This window comes from Lethenteron reissneri, chromosome 49, assembly GCF_015708825.2.
Source record: "Lethenteron reissneri isolate LAM-NWPU_2019-01 chromosome 49, ASM1570882v1, whole genome shotgun sequence".
Classification (NCBI taxonomy): domain Eukaryota; kingdom Metazoa; phylum Chordata; class Hyperoartia; order Petromyzontiformes; family Petromyzontidae; genus Lethenteron; species Lethenteron reissneri.
The window spans coordinates 10,861,049-10,887,682 of NC_083827.1; the positions used below are offsets into that span (position 1 = coordinate 10,861,049).

At 40.8% G+C, this 26,634-nt stretch overlaps 1 protein-coding gene across 1 annotated transcript in view; it reads left to right on the forward strand.

The window, feature by feature from the left end:
* Positions 1-26,634, forward strand: part of LOC133354937 (protein MTSS 2-like) — a 77,174-nt gene that overhangs the window by 16,281 nt on the left and 34,259 nt on the right. Inside the window, 3 exon segments of the mRNA XM_061572139.1 lie at positions 10,463-10,547; positions 12,830-12,921; positions 15,572-15,646. Coding sequence (XP_061428123.1) covers positions 10,463-10,547; positions 12,830-12,921; positions 15,572-15,646 — 252 coding nt within the window.

Below are 26,634 nucleotides of genomic sequence, written 5' to 3' on the forward strand. Positions count from 1 at the left end.
TTTAACCATCTTTGCAATTTATATTCTATACATAACATTCTAATTGTATTCTGTTTGGAATATCGATAGCATGCGATGAGATAAAGATTTCCCCTTCTGGATACAATCACAATGAGTGGTAACATCACATAAGTGTCAGACAACGGCTCTATAATGGTGTTACAGAACTACATGCACTTTTGGTAGTTGCTTCGTTTCAGGCCTCTTATTCACACTGCATGGCAAACATTTGATTTAACCCTCTGACTTTTATTTTATTTCAAATTGTGCAATCAGCACTACATGGCATGACGTGTCCATAAAGATGGTGTCTGTGGGCCTTGTGTAAGATATGCAATGTGGTCGTGATGGATGACTAAACCTTTTTGGTTCTCGTGTGGTTTTCCTGTTATGGTATAGCTGGCATGTGGTCTCAACACTCCCACTTGCAGAAACATATGAAGTGTTGTTTAAGCTGCCATGGAGAGGGGAAACAAATAAACCATCATTAACCGTATTTTGAATTGTCCGTTGGTGCATAGTTACCGAGAGTAATATTTTTCTTGTTCAGCGTGGAAAGGTAAGTGCTTTGAGTCATTCATATTTGGAGAGCACAAATGTAGAAATTTGCACACTTCAATAAAACTAACTCCTGTGTTTGAATCTCTTTGTCTGTATTCTTGTCATTACGTTTGTCCTTCATATGGATTTTTTAGAGTTTTTTTTATTACTCGTAGTCTTATGTTTAACCAGGAAGGTTTTGACCTAGTCTGAATCCTCTTCCATGAGTATTTTCTTTAGAATGTGGAAATAAGCCTAGGGAAACCCACACACACTCCTAAGAGGGGATAACACAAAACATCTGCAGAAAGGCCAGAATTCTATTTGCAGTGGTGTCTCCTATACCTGGCAGCCATGACCATGATAATGTTTGCTAGCCACCACGCTCTGCCTCTATAAAGCTTTGAAAATCATGTGTGCATGCTACACCATGCTGTAGATTTCTTTTATTTACATAGGTGGCTCTTATAGTACCCAGTTATGGCCTGTTGGCCATGTGTTGTTAATATTGATTGCACTTGTAAAATAGTGCATACGCATTCTTGTGTGTAGCATAACATACACACCTTTTTCTGTACATATAATGAAGCACAGCCTTGTGTTTGCACCACCCACGCTTTCCCAAGAGCTGCATCATATGTGCTAAAATATTCTTTGTGCTACATGCTGTTATCTTCATGTATTGTCTTGCATGGTGTTTTATGTTGGTATTATACTGTGTCCTGGCACAATAAAGTATGAGAGTAAATAAATAACACACAGAGGGAAATGTATATTTGACTTCATATGTAACCCTACAAATTAATTCGAACAATTAGTAAATTCATGAATCTACTATTTAGAAAATACATAGTAGTTTTAGAGGCCACAATATGTAAATGAGTACCCGGTCCCAGCTCGCTGCATGTACAAGAGTTAGTCAGCGGTGGTGTCGCCACGTATGGTTAATTGTTGGTGTGCCATTGAGCATATTTGCACATGACCATGTGACAAGGCCTTCACATGATCACACTTTAGCTGTCATCGTGAAAAGCCCAAGCCGCTGCAGTCTTCAACCAATTTTTGTAGAACTATTGGCTTACTCGGTCACATTAGTTTAACAGGCCACACCCTGCTCATGTAACCTGGTACAATGTTTGCTTTGTTCAAACACGCTACTGGGATACGTTGATATGTAAATCGCACTGATCAATGTATTAAAGGTCATTTAAACTCACCCCTGTTTTGTGCATTGTGTAGTTCCAAGTAGTGATGTCTAAACTATGCCTTTATAATACGTGGCTAATTTGTATGTGTTTTGTCTAGAGAACTTCTAAAAACGGTGCCCCAATTTCAACAAATAACATGCCATTTGAAATATTACAATATGTAGTTTATGTGAACGTGGTAACAAAGAATAATTTGGCCTGGTAATTTATCTTATTGCCTCCACTGCTGCTTATCCACTTAATCATTTTCAAACACCCAATATTGTGCCAGATCCATTTCATAATCCTACAAGGGATAGGTGGAGTTGTTTGTGTGTATCTCTTAAAACTTTTAATTTTCTCACGAACCTTATTTTAAACGTCATTATGCAACATATTGTGTTTTTATTATAACACTTAAGATTATATTGTTTTATTATGACATTTTATTACATCATTATCAACGAATATAATTAATAAAATCTGTGTGAGAAAACAAACTCGAAGTAAATGTATACTGCTGAATCTCAATGGAATTCTCATGAATTGCATATAAAATGCTAAATGCAACATGGGAAATCTGACTTTTTTTTTTACTCCGCATGTCACAGGTTCATGACTTATGTTGCCATATGTAATAGCCCTTTACCTCGGTGTCTTAGTTGCATTGTGTAGCCTGTTGGGTCAAGAAAGCCGCCGACGTGTTGCTGCGATTTATTTTAGCGTTCGAGCCCCTCACCAACCACAATTCACCGGGACCAATCATCACTCCGAAAAACCAAATCAGTGGGTGGGGAAATGGCTGTTGCCGCTCACCACTGCATTGTGACATTTTTGATAGTCGCATGGCGTCACGGTATGGGGGGGGGTCGCCGGTGACAGCTCAGGATCTCACTGGCATCCACACGCATCAGCCGTGATCTCATTTGGCTTGGACTTGGCAGATGCAATCACAGCGATGTATAACACACGAGTCGATGTTATTGTGTCCCTGCTGGGAGTACGGACTCGGCTAAATCATTAACTCTTGAAGTCCTCATAAGAGTGAAATTAAATTGGTGCAGTGCACCCAACTTTTTATATTGTCGAGCATGCTTATGCTGAAACGTATAGCCTTTTTAAGTAATGGTTTTTAATTCGGCTACTAATTACAGTTTGTTTGACACCTTGTTTGACATAAAAAAAATTATACTTTTTATCAGAGTAATTAATTTATATGAATGTATTTACCCTTAGGTGTGTGAGTGCATGTGTGTGCCTGACTCTATGGATTATTTCTTATATGTGTGGTGCTTAATTGCATTGCTTTATTTGAATAGTCAAATATTTCAATGGACATGTAAATATGAAAGGTCCCTGTAAAAAGACAGGTTAAATGCCCAACCTCTTTTTGGCATGTCAAGCTCGGCTGAAATGCTGGGTATGAGAATGAACAGCTGTCTTGGGCCATCACCAGGGTCGTTTAAAGCTATTTTAATACTTTTTTGTTCCTCAAGCACTTGAAAAATCTTCTTCGAATAATCTCTGTCCTGACTGCTGCTGTGCAGCTACCGCTTGTACAAGTCATGCTTAATTTGGACAACATAAGAGCAATAAAAAAAATCTGGGTGACAAATCTGTTAAATTCCTCGTGCAAACCAACCATGTACCTTCATTGAACTTGTGGCAGAACACAGTGCAGGAGCACGTGATTGGTCAGAAATGTTCTTGAAAGTCATCGGTCCGTCCTGAAGCAAGGAACCGAAATCACCTGCTCATGTCAATGTAACCAATTCCCTAATGTACTGACGTGTATTCTGTTGCAGTGTTGCTCTTAAACATTATTTATTGTTTTTTATATTGCCACCATTATCTAGGCGGTATCCGTATTGGATTGCGCCAAAGCGCAAGCCTCACCTACATTTTGAGTGCCCGTGGATCGCACGAGAAGCGAATGGTTCCCAGACAGGCCAGACGTGTAGTCCAGACGTGCAGTCCAGACATGGTGGCAATGCCAAGACTTTAAAGACTTCTGTGCTGCTGTGGTGACAGGCATGGCTAATTGCAGCCTTAAAGTAGAATGTTGTGTCAGCAGTGTCATAATGGGTCCCACTGGGAGTTTGCAAAGAAGCTGTGCATGTTTGTCAGTGAAGAAAAAGTTAACCCGTTTTCCATACACTTTTAAGTATCTCTTACATTAAGGCGCTTCTCCCTGGTGTGTGCATGTTTGGAAATTGTGTATATCCATTGAAGTATATCTACCAGAGATGGCACAATAACATACTTTAATATGCAGAAATTAGCTAAATTGTGGCATCTAAGGACAATGAGGAATGTAATGGTTTGTGAGGTCTTCATTCAGAGATTAATATACAATTATTGTAGATGATGATGATGTCTTCCCACTGAGAAAAGTGAGTTCTCAATTTTTTTAAGTGTATCCTATGACTGAGCATCTTCCTCCCAGATGTGTTCCCATGACCAACATACAGGTTGCCAAGCAACCCTTATTTTGTTATCTTGCTAGAGGCAAGAATTACTCCAGTGGGCTGTGTTAAATGCTTGTTCAACAAGACTGGTCTTCAAATTCAATCAATGCTCTCCTTAATGAGGTGAAAGCTTATGGAAATAAATTATAGCTTTTTCCAAGGTACCTGAATGGATGGAGGGTCATTTATTGGATTTGGGTGTGATCTGTGGGTGGTCTTTTTTCACAACGAGACCATGATGCTTTCGGCAGATGTGACTTACAGGAAGTCAGTAACATAGCTACAGTAGAAGCGCAAAATGGCTTGCCGTGGGACTGCAAACGATATTCCTTGCTGTGGGAATTTAAGCTTTGTTTCAAGAGATGTTTGTAATGTTGAGCCTCCCACACATACAGCAGGGCCATGTTTGTATTTTAAAAAATGCCTTAGTACCCTTGCACTGAAAACAATTGGCTATTTAAAAAAAAAACAATGTAAAAATGAAAAAAACCTAAAATTAAATGGGAGTTTAAACCCTTGGGCAAAAGAGGGATCTGTGCACATTATCGGTTTACCTTATTTAATGATTCAGTAGCTATTGAATCATTCCAATGTCACCATGGCGTAGAATTTCACTTTACAATGGGGCGGAGCCTGGGATTTGCTTGGTAAATGAACACACATGCAGAACTACACAGCGCACAGTCAGGTTGACACTTGCAAGGATGCACCTGACCATCTTGCACAATTGCTTCTAAGCCTTTTTTGTGGTACTGTTGATAATTGCTGCATAGTAGATGAATGCCAGTTGCTTTTTTTTGTCTGTGACCACGTTTCATAAATTCTTGACTCCAAATATTCTCTTACAACTGTGTTTTGCAGTAAAAATATGCCGAAGCCTTCATTATCAGCAGTAGGGTAAATTGCTCCGGTGATGTTTCAGCCATTTTGTCAAGACTTAGATCTTGCCTGTTAAAATGCAGTTAATGCGGCCAGGGCCTCCATACTCACATAACATGCTTTGGTGTCAAAGTACATGACTCTACAAAGATTACCCAGGCGTTAAAATAAAAATCGTGTGCATGTTTACACATTACAGTTCTTTTTACAGAGGTGCATTTAAGTGTGCGTCACCCAGTGCCCCAGTGGAACACACAAAAGTAAACACCCCAGAACCTCTGCATCCCTGCCCGCCTGCCTGCCTCACAGCAGTGCACCTGTTTGACCTGTGTGTTTGTGCCTGAACTGTACCGTGTACTAGTCATAACATTGATCATTCTTGCTGTATTGGCCAGATAGGTTAATACAAATTCATGCAGCTCATTGGAGCTGGCCCTGTGTAAGGAAAATTACGATAGAACTCAAATCAGGAAAACTGGCTGAGTGCAATTTTAAATATATTATTTGGTACTGCTCAATATTTGTTTTTCTGTAAAATGTCTTAGTCATAATAAGTCTACTCGTTAAGCTGAAAATGTCTTATAATCACAAAAAGTTCCCATCTCAGGATATATTGATTTATGGGGCAATAAATGAGTGTAGTCATTGTTAGAATACTGCATCAATATTGAGATTGTTATGCAATTATAAAATCAGTGAGGAATTTTATATTATTCAAAAGAGACTTACATTTTTAGCTCGTATAATTCATCAGCTACTGTATTTTGTCATGCTAGTATTTAAATTCGTATTAACGGACTCCATTATGATCCACTTGCATTATATGTGCGCTTTGCACATGTAAAACATTTATTTTTATTTTACTAGGTAAGGCTCACTGAACTATATAGCTCTTTTTTAGAAGCGACCTGGTCAAAAATAACAGCTCATCGAAGTGGCTTATCATGTGAAAATGTATAGTAGCCACATACTTTAAATGCATGTTTCTAAATGTGGAGGGAAAAACACGACCACAGTAAGAACTCCAAGTATACAGGCGTCAGGGTTGGGATCAAACCGACAGCCTCCTGTATTCCAGGAGAGCGAGTTAACATCTCACCACTATGTGTACATTTAAACTGGCATTATATTTTGAGTTTACAGGGTTGCTGTGTTGCCACGAAAGAGACCACGATCTGCTTCGTAAAATAATACTCTGCATTTAATTTCCAGCTAGGGCATCCACATACGGTGTTTGCACAAGCCATAGAGGCCACATCACCATGCTCATTGGGTTACGCCTGTAACGTGAACTTAAGCTTTCAGAGCCGCAATAGCCGTTTGTCATGGAAGAATTTAAAATCACCTGGGACGTGGCAGACTCGGTGAAGCATTTGTAGGACTGGTGGGCACAGTTAGAGCAGACCAGAACCACGTACTTTTTGAAAATTACAAACCGTGCAGTATTTGCAAAGCCACATGCTTATTCTTGGAAGAGGGGGGCGTGTATTAGAAAACATTTGCAATTGTTAGGGAAGTGAGTCAAGTCAAGTTCCTCGTTTGTACGTTTTGCGGCGTGATCAGGAGGAAGGGAGGATAACGGTCGGTTGCTGCCACACCCAGTCTTTCCCAACCAACATTTGTAACCACTTCTCGTTTCAATTTTGAACATTTTTCAATTTAACAATTTTGTGGACTCTTGTTTTTTAAATCAATGTTCATGCACTCATTTTACTTTCGATTCTTTCATATGAGCGGATTCATTTTCTTGGCATGAGTAGGTTACGGGTTTGAATCTTGGCACATGGTGCTGGCTAAATGAACTGAGTGAACTGCATGCTTGCTGAATGAATGATCACCAGATGGTGATAGCTCCTTGTATGGGCTGTTCCACTATTTGTGCGTACATTTTAGACATTTTAAAGATGTGGGTAATCCTGGGTATAATCATGAAGGGGCTTTTTACTTCAGTGTAGTATATCAACCAATTACCCCTGCAAGTCAAATTTAAATAGTATGTCCACTGTTTTTGGTAAGCGAGAAATGTCTACACAATACAAAGGTGTCAGAACAGAAGTTTTCATCTATGCTGCGATGGTGATGATGAATATATGTGTATCTGTCAAATTATTGTCTTCCATAAATAATCCATATTCTCTAAACGAGATAATTACCTTCAAAACGATGCCCCACACATATGATGAGGCGAACATCAATTGTTTGTTACTATTCGGCTGCCCAATTGTTGGAACTGCCCACATATAAGCACACAAAATGGTCGCTCAAATTTGGAATCAAGTAAACCATTAACTGTTTTAATTCTTTCGTTTGTTGAGGCAGTGGTGCACAAGCATGAATAAAAAAAACTCACCATGTTTGTCATTAACACTGCCTTATAACAGAAAAAAATATTTTTGAATATTGTAATACTACCATGATTAAAAGCCAATCACCAGATAACTATAAATATGTAATTTTCTTTTATAAGGTAGTATTAATGGTGAAGGTGAAGATTTATTTTTTATTTTTGTGGATATTAAATAATGGTGGCTTGTGTCTTAGACAGATTTGGTCGTTGCCATAACACACAATAGCCTGCTTTCTGGTGGGATCTTTTGTGTTGGCGACCTGGCATGTGGCTCATCCCCACCGGTCGATCAATGAAGATCCGCATTTAACAGTTCATTCATAGGGTCGTACTCAATGTCTTCCCCCATCGACAAAAGACTGAGACTGGCCTCCAGCCACAGAGTTTTTTTTACCCTTTTTTCCCACTGACACGTCCGAGCTGCATCAGTGCGGGTCCACACGCCGATTTCCGATCCGAGCGCCAGAAAAGCAACCTGGCATCTCCTGTGCCACGCCGGGTTGGCTCTGCACATCTCTCCAGTGTGGCTCAGTTGTAACGTGGAAGAGAGGAATTGTTATACATTTGTAACCCAAAACTGAACCAGTTAGTTGTATCATTAGACCTCCTTTGCCAGTACTAAAATATAATAATAGTTTGTTTTTGTCTGCATTTTGACTGCAAGTATTGTGGTTAATGCAGACATGAATCCTTGTAAAAAGGTTTCAGTTTTGTTGCCAGAAAAAAGGGGAAAAACCCTATTATTATTATCAGTTGTAATTGTATATATTTGTGCTTGTACTAGGAGACGTCACGTTAGGCATGCCCATCTTTAAACTGTATCCAGTGGTGTAAATGCTGCATTCCTGTGGAGGAACACATTTTTTATGGGGCATGACCACGATTAACATCCCTAAAATATGTATTTTAATGACTACTTGAGGGATGATGGCCTAAACTGATCCTAAACCGGGATTTCAACTTGCAGCCTTCTAATTTTTAGGTGAGTGCTCGGTTATATTCTTATCGTGTGTGTATCTTTATGTAGATTATTTTGTTAGTATTAAACCTGTCCTATGATGCCATGTGGCTAACCACTATTCTGTGTAACATGTGTTAAAATATGAAAACAGCAGTGGATTGCTTTGTCAATCCACTGCTGTATGAAGACTTCACCAAGCACTGCTTAATTTAGGTTTTCAACCATTTAGGTTAAATACAAAAAAAACATGGCCGAAAGGTTAGTTTGTGGAGGATGAATAATTGAGTAAGGTTATCAGTGTAAGAAGAAGCATGCACTGTGCTAGCTCGGGAGAGGTTAAAATTAGGCCAGGGCAATCACTAATGAGCTAAAAGCCTAGGCACAATGAAAAATAAATGGCAACACAAACGTGGCTCACTTGATTTTGTCTTGGCCATTCATTTAAGAGGTAAAAATTTCAAAACCGATACTTCAGAAACAGAATCTTTATTTATCCTGGAAGAATCCGATGAGCTATGAAGTTTTTTTCACAGATGTTCAGCAAATACTTGAGTGTTAGATGTAGCTCGATGTTTTATTTCAATTTCAAAGCGATGTTTGCCATTTATATAATTATAATGGTATCATCACATTCCACTCTCCTGGCTAGATATTTGATCCTTATGGCGGTACCCCGGGGTACCAAATAGCAAAATGGCCGAGGCAATTAAATATTTTATTTCTGGGACAATGTTTTCCAGGGGTGTGCTTAACTCCGCGACTGGGGTACCAATCAATCCAAAATCAGTGCTACTCCGTGATGTTGAAACGCAGCGAGGACGATGGCGCTGAAACCCTGAACGCTCGTATGCACCATAGTGCATCGTGTACAGCTCGTCGAGATGAGTCGATTGCCGCATCGCCGACCATCAACAACTAAAATGACTACATCACGGACATTATGCGAGACCTAGGGTACTATGATACCCCGGGGTACCGCCATAAGGCTCATTTTGCCATAGTGATAACATTCCTTTCCCTGGTTGGCAAAGGGTGAATATTAAACACATTAGCCTCCATGCATTTATTTGGCGGGTTAATTGCACATTTGTTTATCATGGCATGTTGCTAATGAAGCAATGGATGTAAATTATACCGTTTGACATTTTATTGTTTCCCAGTACTGATCATTGGGCTGCAATAAATAGTTTTTCCTGATGTCGGAAACTAATAGTTCATGGCTGATAAATGAAGCCCTTTCAAGTAATGTATATGTTTGTGTGTGCGTGTGCTAAATTGGCATATTATGCTCCTGTTGGTGGCCTTGAACCAATGGTGGAAATGGCCAGGAATCTGAGGCCACCGGGATCCATGTGCATTGCACTCACCACTCTGCCACCACTCCCATATATCATGTAAAAAAATATACCGAACATACACGGTTAGCTTTACTGACCGTAGGGATAAGAGCTCATGGTAAAGCATCTAAGCTGAGCAATCATTGGAAGGACGTTATTAACCAGGTAAAGTCTTAACTGACTGTTTCCATCCTACCTGCCTATGTCAGCTGTTATTTAGACTCTCTGTGTCTCTCTCTATGCCTCTCTCTTATATCTCTCATGCTCACATGTCCGTTGCATTACACTCTCATGCCTTTGGATTGCACTCTCATGCTCGCAGGACCTTTGGATTGCACCCGTTGGGTTGCACTCCCTCGTCGAGGAGGCCGCTCTCCTATCTTACATTTACATGCTTATTTCTCACATTAACATCACTAGCCCCAGCCACTTCTTTATGACCCTTGAGCTACACCCATTTCAAACCTTTTAAAACAGTCTGCCTCAGCAGCAGACCATGGTTTCCCACCTGATGATTGACGCTTGTGTTGCGCCCAAAAGGTCGTGATTTATTTTATTTTATACCCACGTGACTTTACCAAAAGAACCAAAGAGTAAAGCACCTAATGTCGGCAGAGTACACAGTGGGGTGGTGTGGTCTGCACTGCCGGGCTGCATTTATCCCACCAATGTTGATGTTAACATTACAAACAGGGACACGTGTTCTCTCGTTAACACGTGTGCTTCTCTCTGTCTGTCTGCAGGCTCGACGCGAGAGATCGGCTCGGCCCTCACCAGGGTGTGCATCAGACACCGTAGCATCGAGTCGAAGCTCAGACAAGTGTCAACGTACGTACGCACAAAGCACCACGCGCGCGTTCCCTAGTGTAAGCCGTACTCTGTGCTGCTTTCGCCTCAACCTGGAGGGGGGTTGGGGGTGGTGGTCATCGCCACTACTGGCGATGGTGCAACCGGCTAGATTAAAACTGGGCCATGAAACTAGGTCACGGAGACCCCCGAGAATATTGCGCAACGAGTGGCTGGCGGTAAACACGGACCCTTCTCAGAGGAGGCTTGGAGCATGGAGGAGTGGAGCAGCTCTCCAGCTGCTCTGCACCCATCCCTTCCGAATATTTGTCCTTCTTGTTATTGAGTCTTGCCTCAGAAAGAGAGAGAGTTGTTTTAAGAGTGTTTTTTTGCTGTTGGCTGTAGCTATATTTAAGGTCCCACAGTATTTGTGGGTGGCTCTATCCCATAAAATCAGGTTAATAAATAATATTTACTGAGTAGACCACACCCTACTTATGAGATTCGGTAAAGTTGAAACCAGTTCAGTATTTTACTTGTGAAAGCAACTGCTGCTTTCATCAGGAAGACATTGTTTAATGGAATTCGTGTTATAATTATATATGCATTTAAACAAAACGTTTCTTTGTTAATTTACTCTTTTTTTAAAGCTGTCTAAAATCACCCGAATTTTATTGAGTGCTGCCTCACATTATACCATTAAAATAATCTATGCCTCCAGTCTCTTGGCTGGCTGCTGGCTGGGCTCTTCTCCACCTCAATAATGGCTCTTATTAGTGTCTGTGAGCCGTTGCCACCAAAACTAGCTTGGTAACTGGCTAAACGGGATGTCCGTGTCACAAATAAACATTGAATTCAGCTGAAACAGCTGAAGACGACGATATATAGTGACATCGGATAGGTGGGAGTGACGAATACAGAATACTGACACGGTTCATTTAAAATTGCTCTAAACGTTATATTTGTGATATTAATTGAATTAGTTTGGGAGAATATACTTTAAATCCTAAAAAATATAATAAAACATCCTCACTATACTTATTTTTCAGACTACAGGATTGTGAGAAGAGTGAAAATGACAGGCGTCTTAATTTCTGTTGCCGAGCAACGGGTTCTCTACAAGTGCTTGTAAAACATAATCATAATGACATTAATCTAATAAGTAATAATAATCCATGAACCATATTCATGTCGCTTCTGCACAGGAGTGCTGGGTGTTTAAGTGGGGGGTTGGCACTGGGGTTGTCTGAGTGTGTGGTGGGAAAGAAGGCTACACTACACAATTGGTGCAACCGTGTGCTCCAGAAGCTCTTAGACATCCTTCTGATGCCTTCCATAACCTTATTAACATTATAAAGGACGAACATTATTGTTCATAAAATGAGGGAACACGTTAAATATAAAAAAAGCATTGTGTCACTTAAGGTGACATGGTGCCGTGTCCCACTTCAAAGTGTCGTCACGCAATCCTTAAACAGGAGAACCCTTTTGCACTCGGCTGAGTCATAGTGGTGGGATGAGCTATTGTAAAATAAAAGGCTAGGGTCTGTGTTATGCTTGGATTAGTTGCATGTATTCCTCACATACGCCCTTAGAAAATGTTGTTGAGATGAGCGTCGAGTTTGTTTAGGTTGTGTCTCAATATCTGTTGACGCAGGCAAGGAGTTCATAGCTAATAGGCACATCATGATTCATCCCCGCTTAATTCAATGGATTGTCATGATTCTTGGTCAATATTTGATTCATTAATCTATTATTTTTCTCATATTTTTTTATGTGCAATGTCAGTCTCTTGTTATGCCTGTCTTTTAGTTACATTAGAGTAAGTTTATTCGGTGTGAGTGTTTCAAGTGCTTCATATGTACATGTGCTTCACAAGCACTGATTTGATCCTGTTTGATGTACTCTAAATTGGCCACCCAACTGTGTTATAGGATTGGTTGGTGTACTGTCAAGTATAATGCTGAAAGCAACACTGCTAAATCTTGGCTAACTCTTAACTACACTGAGTAGCATTTGGAGTTTGTGATGACTGTGTTAGAGTATCGCTATTCTATTTGTCAAATCCTTTACATATGGGTTCATCCTATAATGGCCTGCTAGTGAGCTTTTAATACTTTATTACCCGCAACTTAATTTAGCATGGTTAGCTATGTGCTGTGCGAAAGACATTTTACATACATATAGGTAGCTTCAAAGTGTACCTATCCTGGCTCTGGCCCTGTGGTGACATAACTGCTGCATATTGGTTGGTAGTGGCTATTGCTGCTGTCGAGCATTTGCCTACACAGGAAGCCGTGACATTGTTGTGCTGTCATTTTCAGAGCCCTAATGGAAAGTCTGGTCTCTCCGCTACAAGACAAAATTGAGGATTGGAAGAGGAGTGCTAACCAGCTGGATAAGGACCATGCCAAAGGTGAATACCCTCCTCTCGTTGACACCGTTTGCTTATGAATTAGATGCCTATTTTGTTGTTCTGGTAAGAGTCCTTTAAAGTCTCAACCGAGTGTTACAGGGTCAGGCTTTGGTGGTTGATCGAATCCCTTTTCGAGTTTTGGAAGAAACCAGACAAAAAAACAACAACTCGGTGTTATGGGTGACGCTCAATTTGTAGAAATGTCAACCACATATTTTATGCACTGTCATATACTAGCCATCTAATAGCTCTGCAGGTGGGTGTTTCACACCAAGCCCACCTCCAAATCGGTTGATACTTGCCCGGCATATATTAAAGTGACAGATTTTTCATTTTGTGAAAATATTTTCCAGATAACTTTGCCTTGCGTCAACACGCACTGGCCGACTCGGTAGAAATAACACAGGTGCTTTTACTTCTACTCTTCATCCGATGGTTCAACATACGCTCTCGTAGGCCAGTCGACTTTATTTTATGCTGATGCTGCCACTGGGCGTGGTTGTCAGAGGGGAGTCCCAGATGGTAGCTGGAAGTGGTCACGGCCTCCGTTCATGAATGCAGCTGCGTTATAATCGGTGTCCTTGTGCGACGCGTTGTTCAGAGAGGAGAGCATGTGGTTGTAAAAACTATCAACTAAACTATTTTTATTTTTTTACTTAAAACTTTCGTGACTGCAGGAATTCATATTCTTTAGTTCTTTCGGTAAAGTCACGTAAAAAAACATGTGGTTTTTGTTTTCTTTTTTATTAGAAATTGTATTTTTATTACTGAAAGAACCAGAATAAGTCTACATCATAGACTGCCAATACGCTCACCAGCTTAAGAACCAGGCTACAGTCTACATTATAGACTTCCAGTACACTCACTACGATTAATAACCAGGCAGCAGTCTACATCAGTGTTTTTATTATTTAAATTTTATTATTTTAATTCACATTATTTTTTATTATTTTTTATCTACGTGACTTTACCGAAAGAACCAAATAATATTTTTTATTTTACCAGGTAAGGCCCACTGAGCTATATAGCTATTTTTATGAAGCCACCTGGCCACAATTTATAGCTCTACAAAGTGGCTTATCGCGTGGAAATGTATAGCAGCCAAATGCTCTAAACGCATGTTTCTCAATGTGGAAATACAAACCAGAGGGCCCGCAGAAAAATCCACGCAACAATGGGAAGAACATCTCCAAATATATTGGTGTCAGGATCGGGATCGAACCCACAACCTCCTGCATACCAGACGAAGGAGTTAACGTCTTTCCACTGATCTGTGGAATGGTCCTGCCCATCCCCAAGAGCTGGAGATTTACTGACGTCCTCTGCATTGGCAGCTCACAGATTTCGCAGCCCAGTGCCACAGGGAATCAAATCTCATCTTGGTGCAGCGCTTTCAGTATTTTATTTGGGCTTTAGCTTTGATGTGGCACGTGAGCGTGCAGTGTGCTCATTTAATTCCTTAATTGCGTGATTGCTGTGTGCTCAGGGGGTGCATGGAGAATGAGTTCTTTCAGGCCCAACCACAGTCATTGCCATTATATATGCAGAACATTATTATAGGAATCATTCAGTTATTATTTTAGTATTTTTTTAAGGGAGCCGGTAACCCAGAAATATTTCTTATATTTACATCAATGCTTTCAATAGCATTTCACATATGCACGAAAACCACAAAACGATAAACCAATTGAAATAAACTTTACCACTCGGCTTACAAATACGAATGTCCAGATCTTTATTGTTTTTGTGAAGATGGACAATGAAATACTTTCTTTAAGAGATTTTATTATTTATATGAAGCTTATATCACTTTATGTGAACACTTGTGATAACAATTTGGGGCACACCAGCCTTTTAATTCAGCAAGCGAGACTTAACGAATACAGAAATGTGCTCAATTCGAATAAAATGGCTGGCATGCCCCAACTTGCTACCACAAGTGTGTTATGCTATGTATCAATGTGATTAGTGAGTGTTCGTATATGGGAAAGGTATTTTCACATTTAAATTTCTTAACAATGTGGAGGTTTCTTTACTCAGCTTACTTTCCAGCTTGTTTAGAAATGGGATAGTCTGAGCAGCTTGCAACTCGTAATCCAAGAGGATACACGGAACTCGGAACTCGACTGAATCTGCTTATAAACCATTGTTAATATTAGAGGCCAATTTAGTTGTGATAACAATACACATGTCCCAGCGGTGAGCTTGCTCATGACTCAACCATTTAACGTAGTCTGGACCCATATTGTGTTCGAGCTATTCCTGGGCCTGCGTGGTTCCACAATTTTTAGAGAAAGTCCATCGCTTCATAGACCATCGCTTCATAGACCATCGCTTCATAGAATGGCTGGAAACTGCAGAGCCCACAAGGTTGGGTGAGAATGCAAGTCCACTGTGTATGGGCCAACTGCAGAACCATCCATGGCATCACCTGCCTTACTCGGCTTCATAAAAAAAGTCCATTTACAGCCTCACCATCGGAACAACTTGAGAAAGTCCGTATGAGTTGTTTGCATTAACTATCTGCAATGCACTTGCATTATTGAGCATTAATGTGTTATTCTATATTTAAATTAAGTTTGGACATTTTTAATTGATGATAACAAATAAATCGTGCCTCCCTTGACTTTTACGTTTTATCCCTGATCAGAGTACAAGCGCGTACGACAAGAGATTAAGAAGAAGTCTTCAGACACTCTTAAGCTGCAAAAGAAAGTGAGGAAAGGTGAGAATGGTAATTCCTGTTTTTTTTCTTTATTCATTCTCCAGACCAATCTTTCTCAAGCTTAGACACATAGGAGCACTCCCCACCTTTATAAACCTGATAACATCACGTTTAGGTGTGCTCTGTGCATGACTTGTTTTGGAGAGCTGCGAGTCATTGTCTGTAGAAGGGTGTATTGTTGCAAGGCTGACAAGCTTGCACTGTGCAACCCTATTATCACAGGTATGTTGTATGTTTTCTCAATTCCCTGTGGGCAGAGTTTTGTCTAGTCTATAAATCATCAATGAATACGAAGTATGTATTGCCATGATAATTGCCATGGTTTAATTATGTTTTATAATTGCTTCATGGATACCTATTTCAGCATTTTGGCACCGTGGTTATAGCATACAAATTGAATGGTAGCGAGTTTATATTCTGGTTGGCAGTTTAATTAGTGCTTCATTCTTCTGGTGCTGATCATGTTATTTACATCACTGGCTAATGCTTTAAGAATAAAAGGATAACTTATTTATATTCTTTGGGTCTTTCGATAAAGTCGTGTAGATAGGTTGAAAGAAAATAACCAAAAACTACGACGTTTCGATCACAACACAAGCGATCGTTTTCTTTTCTCCTGATGACGATCGCTTGTGTTGTGATCGAAACGTCATAGTTTTTTGTTGTTTTCTTTCAACCTATCTACGTGACTTTACCAAAAGACCCAACGAATGTGAATTCCTGCAGTCACGAAAGCTTTAAGTCAAGAGATAACTTATTTGTTCACATTTGAGCAGGAAAGAACTAACTTTTAAAAAGGTAATACTTTTAGGGTTACATTGACAATGAAGCGTAACGATGGAGTGGCAACCAAGGGATAAAATGTGCCTGAGGATGTCCACTGAGGAGTTGGAGTGACAAATCAGCCCGTGCGCAGGCAACGGTGGATTGTTGCATCGCAGGATGGCAACAGCTTTGGGAAGCCTTCATGCTTCAGTGAATTGATCATGGGTGAAATTTACTTTAAAGGGTTGTTAATGAGGAGCATATGAACCTAAAACAACTAAATATTATCCACTACAGTAATTTGTTAATTCCAATACTGGAGTATGCAGTGTATTTTTAAACTTCCTGCACTATCACTGAAGTCATGTTATCATTACTGCCATCATTGCAGCGCTACTAAACATTACAGAGAATGGCTTGAGAGAGTTTACAGTCAAAATTCACTCATCAATCTGTCTTAAAAGATTTGTGGTGTCATCCTTCCAAAAAAAGGACATGCAGGGACAAATGTGAGGTTGAAATCAGCGTAACTGTACACTGAGCACAGTTTGCTACTTTTTAAACGTGTATAGTACATGGGCGGCACTGGATTTTTAAGTTGCATTTCGCTGGTTTACTTATTTAAGCCACGACTGTTGCTTGAAAACGACATATGGGTGCGTGACTTCAGTCGAAAGGAGATGAGATGCCTTTCAAGTAATAGAAACAAGCTGTGTGACACTGGAAAAAGAGGAGGTGGATGAGATAAAATGGCCACAGATATTAGCCCTGCAAATAAATATGGAATTTGCCACAGCCAATAAATAACAGCAATTGATTGTAACGCCACTACAAGACACAAATGTATACACGTTGTACAATGTTGACTCTTAATTTATGACTGTCCTGTTGTGTAGGAAAACTTTTCAAAGACCAAAGGGAAAATAACTACACAGAACATTAACCCCTCCTATACCCAGGCTCCTGTAAAGCACCTCCTTGCAATTATCACTGGCGTTTTCTTCTGCTCAGCCAAACGACCGGCACCTGTGTTGTTATAACATTGGCATTGACAGCAGACACTGCCGTTTTGTGAAATAACCGGTTTGGCATTGCAGGTATACGATCTGCAAAAGACTATTTCGTAGGAGTACAGGTTTATTGGGCTCCTCTTCGAAAGCTTAAAGCATCTGTACTCCTAAAATAAAATGTCCCGAGCCACAGTTATAAAGTGTCATAAAAAGCATTCCTTGCCCTGAAATTGCCAAATATGCTACAGTGTGGATATAATTAGGGGGGCTCTGATAATTAATTAGTTTTGCTTTTATGTGGTCACATCGAGCCAGGAAGTTGTGAAACGGGGAGAAGTGAGAGGTAGGAGTGCCCAGGGCGCGGTGCGAGAAGTGTGAAATTCAGGTGGCACGTGTCAGCTACGTTTACACATTCACACGACGTTTCCCCTCAAATGAGCAATGGAGGAGCAATTATCTGTGATGGCAGCTCTGAGCCGTTCATATAAATTCCACATTCCCAAAGTTGGCGACATCATCTCTATAAGTGACATGGCGGAATTTACCCCTGTTTGCAGAGATTCATGGTTCGAGCCCCATTGCTGCCATGATTAATACTGCGGGTGTATTTATGATAGTGTGGATGTATTATGCATACAGAAGTGCCTATGTTCACAGCTAACATTAAAGATGCCTATTTGTTATAAAAAAATAGTAGACCATTTATGCTGGTGTCATAGTCCAAACTTTCCAAATTAGAAAAATTACCCACAAATGTTGAAATTGAGAGAAACTACTGCAGACTTTTTTTTTCCTGATAGCCTTACATGATAAGAATGGCACGAATACCATATTAACTTATGATTTTGTTTGATTGACTGCCCACAACATGGTTTTATAAACCCTGGAGAATTGAAGGGCTGAGAAATGAGCCGATACGATTTCAAACTGGATGTTATTTACTTTAACCAAGTGAAGGTTGCTAAGCTGAGCAGAGCACTCCACTTGAATTATGAAGGAAAACTGTTAATTCGCCAACTTTATGAAAATGTCTTATTTCCTCAAGGCACCATAATGTGTAATTGCAATCTGCAAGTATTCGTCAGTCAAACTTTCCATATAATTTATTAACCAAAGAAGGACTTTTGCCTTAAAGGTTACCCTATTTTATCTATCACTGTTAGAAGGCAATGTTACTGATGAAGGTTGAGGTTTTTCTGTTGTCAATGAGATTTGTGAGTTTTAGAGCTCATTTTAATGTTTATAACGTGCTACAAAAGGAGTCATTAAACATTGCTTGAAGAGGTGCTCTGACCACCGTGGAGGTGACTGAAGTAATAATAAATGCTAAGGGACCAATGGGGTTCATGGTCCATAGGTTCCATTGAGCAAGATTACAAGCCCTGGCTTCTTCACAAATGCAGTTAACAGCACCTTTTAGCCTCCCACAGTGCACAAATTAATCCCATGTAAACAGTTGTTTTTCTGTAAGATGCGTTGTAATGGTTAAACACCCATAGGGATGTTTCGGTCCTGCTGTTCATGCTTGTACACGTGTGGGGCCGTCTTCTTGGGAGGGCCACAGGAGGAGCCGATGGCATTGGCATGTGCAGCTGACATTACAGCCAGTGTCTGGAAAAAGAAAGGGTTAATTGTCTTGAGTAACCATGATTACTTGCAGGTTGAGAAAAGTATGTAATTACCATAACTATTATAAATAAACACACGTGGATTTGTTTTAGCATGTAAAAATCAATAACATTTTGGTTCCTCTGCTAATGGATACTGGATAAATATTTCCCAGCATAATATTTGGTTTGAGCTGGCAACTGTGCACCTGCTTTGACTTTGAGTATAAATTATGTCCATAAGGCCCATAGGGTGGCGACTGAAATGTGACTTCGTTTTACGTGGTAAAGCAGACCTCTTGTCTTAATTTATTCAAAATCCACCATAACAATGCATTATAAACTTTGGTAATACATATGATGGTGATCTTTTATAGGGTACATAAATTGGCACAGTTCAAACAATTAAGAAAATGAAAAACTACAGAAAGGCCAACAATTTAAGTGCTCACGAATGCACTCAAGAAGTCGGAAAAATAACGTTCATAATCTCAATCATTCAATGAAACATGGACATTAATAGAAATAAATATTAAGATCACTGCGATTAATATTCATCAAAGTTCGTCATATTAACAGCCATGCAGTTACACGAGCTTTGTAAACAATATCCTTCAAGCAGTAGAGTGGAGTATCTGCTTTGAGGTTCTTCAGGGAGACTAATGTGTGGGGGAAATAAGCTGCGTGAGGATAGCTTGTCAAACACCTGCTGCCCCATGCAGGCCCTCATTTCCCTGCTGCGTGTGGTCATGCACCATCCCTGCGTTAATCTTCCACCCTGCTCAATGTTGGTGGAATACAGACATATACCACCACACCCAGCCAAACTTATAGAAAACATTTATTAAAAAAGCAGATTTTTGCTAGTTATTAGTAAGTAAATATTTCTTGTATTTAAGCTCTATTAGTATTACCGTTGCACATTGGCATTTGTTGTGCCTGCGGGGTTAATTTTTCTCAGCTGATTCATGTTAACAGTAATGTGCGTTAGCAAGCAACACGCTCATATTTTATCACAACCAAGGAAAGAATCCTGGATCGTTGAGTCAAGGGATTATAAAGGGATACAGAAAATATTGTAAGATGAATTCCTTGCCCTACAAATTGGTTATTACCTTTTCCTGTTAATTTGTTTCTGGCAGTGAGAATTAAGGCAGATTATTTTAAGGTCGTTCCAATATACCCCAATTCTAATTGAATTTTGGGTCAGCAGTGTCTTGTCAGACCGATTTAGGTTAGTTGGTAATGCCAATGGCTTATATTGTGAAGTCGCTAATGCTTTCTTTTGGCCTGCTGTCGAGTGTATGTGCTTAATGTTTTAGATTCATAGATGATTAGTGTGCTAATAACTTGTGGACTGAAATGATGTACTCTGTAATTTGATTATGCGTACAGATAGAGGGTCTGATTCATATATCGGCAGACAGGCGGTTTCCGCCAATATTTAGTGGAGAAATGTTCAAACTGCTGTTTTCTATGTATTTTTCTCTTATTTGCCAACTCGTGGAAAATGCCTTTCTGTTGACCAGCGAATCACACCACAGGCGCAGGATACAGTAGCTGCAGAAATGTTGCCGCTGCTCTGGCTTTAAAAAAAATATATCACTCGACCCCTCAAGTTCATGCACTTTACCAGCTGGTACACACACATCTACAACATCGAACAGGGGACATGGATAAGGGCAATACTTAATATCATACAAAAACATTTTCATCAAAAGGGGAGAGAAAGTCCACTTGTAACTGTCACTGCCTCCTTGTATTTGTCTGTGCAGCGAAGCCAAAATGGTGCGCGAGGCGTTGTAATGCTAACGGGCTCTTGGCTCCCCGGGCCCTTTGTTCGAACCTTGCAAAAGCGTGTCCCCTAAGTGTCGGACATGCAGCTGCTTGAATGGGCTGCCAAAAAAATGGCCCATGCTCAAATAATGGCGATGCAAATTCTACGGGGCCGGCCGGCAGCCGGGCTGTGTGTGTGTGGATGCGTGCATGTGCCGACCATGTGACGTTAACGCAGTGCGATCAATGGGGAGCTCTGGGCCCATCTGTCTGAGCACATGTGGCAAGATGGGGGAGGGGTGCTAGGAGCCTGTGGGGGAGGAGGTGCATTTTTTCAAGCTTCATCTCTTCCCTGTGCTCGGCAAAAGCACTGCGCCTTCCTCGTGTGATATGCCCTACGGCTAAACTTTGTTTACACAGCTCGTTTACAACTTGTGTGTGCTCCTAATCAATTTTAGGAGGAGCAGGTTATTTTCTAAATTTGTTGTAGGACTTTTTTTTTGTACACTTGGAGGGAACTCTCATGCCATCTGTCTTGGTACGAGCCAACTATATTGTGCACATTTGCACAGGAGGGCCAAGCTTGATTTGCATTTTCTTGTTTAACACTGAGTTATAATGGGATAGAAATTAAGTCTAAACGAAAGTAATTATTAACCAAATTTTCTTGTTGTAGAGCACTGATTAGTCACCTCCCAAACGCAGACTTTCTAACCTACTGAAAACCGACATGCACCCTTTTGACATAATATACAAAGCACGCCCTTGTGTGCTGGTGTCATCCTTTTACCATTAGAGATTGCATTGAGCATGCTCCTTATGTATGGCCTTTATACAACTCTTTCGAGCAAATTTTCTTACACAGCACAAATACGTGGAACGAATTTAAAATAAAAATGGTCACCCGACTTGATGACGAACAATCCGTATTGCCTACAGTGATGCCTACGTAGAAGGTACTGTACTGCAGTACGTTACGGCATATAAAGCCACTGATAACAAAGTGTACATGTGAGCCACTGCAGTACGCTGGTGCATATAAAACTTAATCTTTCACGCAGTGATCCCTATGACGCCCGCTAGATGTGTACACGCACGGTTTGTAGTGCATTCCGGCACCTTATACTCCCTTGCCAGCTCTCCCCCCAGTGACGGGTCACCCCTCGCCTGCCCCCTCTTAAGCAATCTCGAGCATTGTTGTTGGTGCCATCACACCTACCCCTAGGAGCTGCTTGACTGCTGTTGTGCCCCTCTCTTGTTTAATTACCTCTGGGTGCATAACACGAATAAATCCCCGTGTCCATCTATAGGTATACCCTCACTCTCTCATGAGGAATTGCAGTACGTGCTCTGCTTTTCTGTTGAAGAGCCCTTGAATGCCCCCTCAGGTGCCTCCGACAATCAGCTTAGCATCCCCATTAGTGCCCCCACCCACCCCAGTTTAATTAATCCTTTATATGCCATTACATCCACTTTCCCCTCCCAGGTATGGAGTTGTGTTTCTCTCTCCAGTGAGTGTTTGTTTAATAATCCCTTGAACCCCACACTTATTTCACAATAAATGTGCACAAATATAAACCCTGCGGAATTGTATGCAGGCCTAAGCGAGCAGTGACAGTGTTTTGAATTGGGACATAATCAGCGCATTGCTCCTCATGATACCAGCAATCGCACTCTGTTCATCTCTCTTGCCGCTTCACAATCTTTCATCACAGTGAGCACAGCACAGCTGCGATCAGCTCGGTCGTTAAATTTTGTGCTCACTCCTACCCAACCTTGAGCGCTTAAAACATAATAGGTACATTTCATAACTCGGCTGATAAGATCAGTGGGGGTTACAGCAGCTCATTATTCTCCATTCTTTTTGTAATCTCAATAAACATGTTTATTGCAGCACTAGTCGTTGGCCATTGTACGGCAGAGTTTACTTTTGTCTTCTTTAATGCCCTTTCTGCAAATGGCCTAAAAAGTCAACAGAGGGTGCCTGTAAATCGGATAGGTATCCTTTTTAAAATAAGAACTTTCACAAAACTCTTCCCATAAACACAGTACTTTTCCCTTTTAGCACTACATATTAATCTATTAATTCTTTTGTAAAATATTACTTATCCAAATGACATATGTAACTTTCGATTTAAAGCTTTCGTGACTGCAGGGATTCATCTTCTTGGTTCTTTCGGTAAAGTCACATAGAAGGGAAGTAATAAAATAATAAAAATAAAACATAAAATAATTCTCACGACGTTTCGGCCACAACGCAAGTAGCCGTCCTCAGGTGAAACCATGGATATGCTGGATTCCTCTTGATATGCAAATTCTTTTGTCAAGGCGCCCCCCCCTTCCAACCCAGCTTATATATATGCTCCAAGCCCGTGTGCTGTTTCATTCAGACGCTGTCGCCTCGCCAGACCTGGTTTCACCTGAGGATGGCTACTTGCGTTGTGGCCGAAACGTCGTGAGAATTATTTTATTATGTTTTATTTTTATTATTTTTATTATTTTATTACTTCCCTTCTACGTGACTTTACCGAAAGAACCAAGAAGACATATGTAACTTCACATTAATTTACAGCATAAATCCTGAGCTTCCTTTATCTTATAAGCTGTGGTCAAACACTGCATAATTAAATAACACGTATTTAAGATATTGATATTTTTCACATTGACTGTGAATTCTAGCAATGGCCCTTTACCCAAAACGTAAGTTCCATGCATACATTATTATTTCTTATTCTTATCAAATAAAGCGTTTAGCACCACCAGCAGTCGCAGTAATTGCCAGTGGGTGCTTTAATGGAAATCGCGAGTCTCTTTTCAGGAGGTCAAAGTGCAGTGGGTTTGTGGCGTCCGTAGCTGTTGGATACAGAAAGTCCTCAGACAAAGGCCTTGCCGCGCCAGCTGGCTGTTCCTGTTAGTGCGCTCAGGGGGTGCCTGCTTTATTGGCACGTGCTGCATGACATCACGTCGCCAGGCAACAGCCACTGTGCTCAAGAGTTGGGGTCTGATGAATTAAGAAACTGTGACTGGTCAGGGCCACTTAATGCTTTTCTTAGGAAGCAGATCAAAGTGTGTTCTGCTGTACTCCTTCGTTATCCTTATCTTCACGTTGTGCAACGGTGTGTTTAAGTATATAAATATACAGGCGTGGGTGTGCAGGACTGTACCCTTGTGTGTGTAGTGGTTAGCGCATTGCACTATGAACCCGGTGAGCCGAGTTCAATTCCCACTTCGACCAGCATCAATGCCAAATATCTGAATCGGTCCTGGGCCCTTCCCTAGGTTCATTCAGCCTTAAATGGGTACGTGATGCGGTGTATAAACAGCACTAGTGAGACCAAGGGCAGCCAGGTGGAGTATTAGCGATACCACCCCCTCGTGCACCGCCCGGCCTTCATAAACACAGGGAGGAAAATTAAAACAAGGCTGAAGACAGTGGGGAAAAATAGATTTTAAAAACCCCACAAAACGTAGCAAGAAAAACAACACTAATGTTAGAAAATGCTACACAGTAGTTAGTGAGGGAAATAAAAACAAGTTTTTAATTCTCACCCCATCAATAACACGGTGCTGTTAAGGGAGCGAAAACATGTGGAAGGTAGAGTTGGGAGGGGGGCAGGGACTACTTCAACGAGTGTTCTAAGGAGAGTGGCTCAGGCAGTGCTGAATTCATTCATTGTTTAACCCACCTAGTTGGGCTAACTGCGACATCTACCCAGCGTGGGGTTCACTGCAGCCTTCTTGGATTGGTTGAGAAAAAAATGAGCATTAAACTTTAACACGTTTTAAAACTTGTTTTTACCTCCTGCCATATGAAGAAGACTATTTATAATATCTATTTTTCGCGTTTGTGTGCGTGTGTATACGTGAACACACGGTAATTGTGTTGCCACAGTTGGATTAAAACGTGGACGGGTGCACACGTACATGGCCACGTGTGGTGACAAAACACTAACAGCCTTATTCCCAGAGTAGTCTTTGCAAGATGAACAAAAAACGTTTTGTATTAAGCATTGCTGCTGCATTCAGAAATATCAGCAGCATGCCACTAACAAGACGAGACTGTGTATTCCCTCGCTATCACTCCAACTACGGCAGGAGGTTAAGTCCGCCATCGATTGAACCCTGTTTGAAAGCAGTGTGCATTTTTTTTAGCTCTCTTCTGTATTCTGCTCTTTCCTTTAATCTGCGTCCAAGTAGACGCTCAGGGTAAGTCCAATTACTGTGTCACGCCAATTCACCGACTCCATTGCTCATCATGGCACGTGCCCCCTCCCCTGTGTACCCCCTTGCTGGCGCCTACCCCAGTGTCGTGAGCTCACAACACTGCATGCCACGCATTGAGCCAGTGGAACTCGCTCATCTCTCACTCATCACCGTGTCCGCCGCCTCCACGGTGCTCTCGGTGTCACAGTTGCCGATGCGTCGTGGATGTGCGATCCCACGAAGCTGCGTGCTTGGTGCTTGTTGTTTGAAAGGTTTTTTTTATTGTTTCTGTTTTAATGTGGGCGTAATGCGTTTCTACTTTCGAACCATCACGCCTTCTTGTGTCATGTCATTGTGATAAAAAAAGTGATGTGGCATTTAAAAATATGTAACTTCTAAATGAAGCATTTGCAAACACATGCAGAAATATACCAACATTTTGCTGGATTGTCTTTACATCCAACGTTATGAAATGTTAATTTGACCATGATTCATTATTTAATTTCAGTCAATAATCTTAACTAATTAATGTTCGAAAAAATAATTAAAATCTGAAATTAATCAATATCTTTCTTAAATTGTATCTCACAGGGACCCTTGCTAAAGGCCATACCTAATTGAGTTGGTAGATGATTGTCGGTTTACATGTGTTTTGTGTATGCACTGGTGTGCTGTGTTATAAACATTCTGTTTAAGAAGAATCCCTAGAGGTTTATTGTTGTGTTAAATGCGCAATAAAGTAAGTATGTGTGTATCTATTTATCCATAATACGCGATCTAACCCAAAAAAAACAACCTGTTTTATGGATGTTATTGGTCACGAAAGACTCGGTGTTAAACTGTATCTCTTCTACTTTTGCACACCAGTTTCAGCATTCACATTGAGTGTTCACACACACTGCATGTATTTTTTTGCACAAAGCAACTGCTGCATGTGGAAACACAAATGCAGACAGGCCTCTGCAAAGGAGCGTTAAGGTCGAGGTTCACGATCCTCATCGCGATATGTGGAGATCTTCACTGCTTTTCGGAGGAGAATTCCTTTGTGTCTTAGTTTGTTGGCTGTTTAAACCACTCCAAAGCAGATGCTCTGGGACACAATTCAACAATCTGAACACTAAAACGTGCTTATTTTCACAGTAATGTTTATCAGTGTCATTGCTGCAGTATCGCAGCATTATCATAGATATGCTGCTGTGGAGTGATGACATACAGGAACATGGATCTCAGTCGATGCAGTGATGTCATTAACGTCACTTGGCAGGGATAAATACATTTATGTTGAGCTGCCACAAGCCCCCCCTGTGAGCCAAAGTGCCAGAAGACATCACCATAATAATATTAAGAAGAACAGAAGTCATTGTGGTTGCAGCAGGGCTGTGCAATCGCCAACAATGGGAAAGTTATTTATTTCACTATCCGTTCTTCAGCTGTCACCAGGCTTGACGACCTCTAACCCTGTTCAGTGAACTTTTGCCATCAAATAATGAGGCTAAAACCCACACACCTAGGGCACTGCCCCCCCTTGTGACGTCACATCTTGAGTGAACTCTGCTCCGGCAGCCTCGCCCGTAGACTATTCAGGTGTCCACCGATGGTATTTGGAAAATTGTTTACGGTGGCTTTA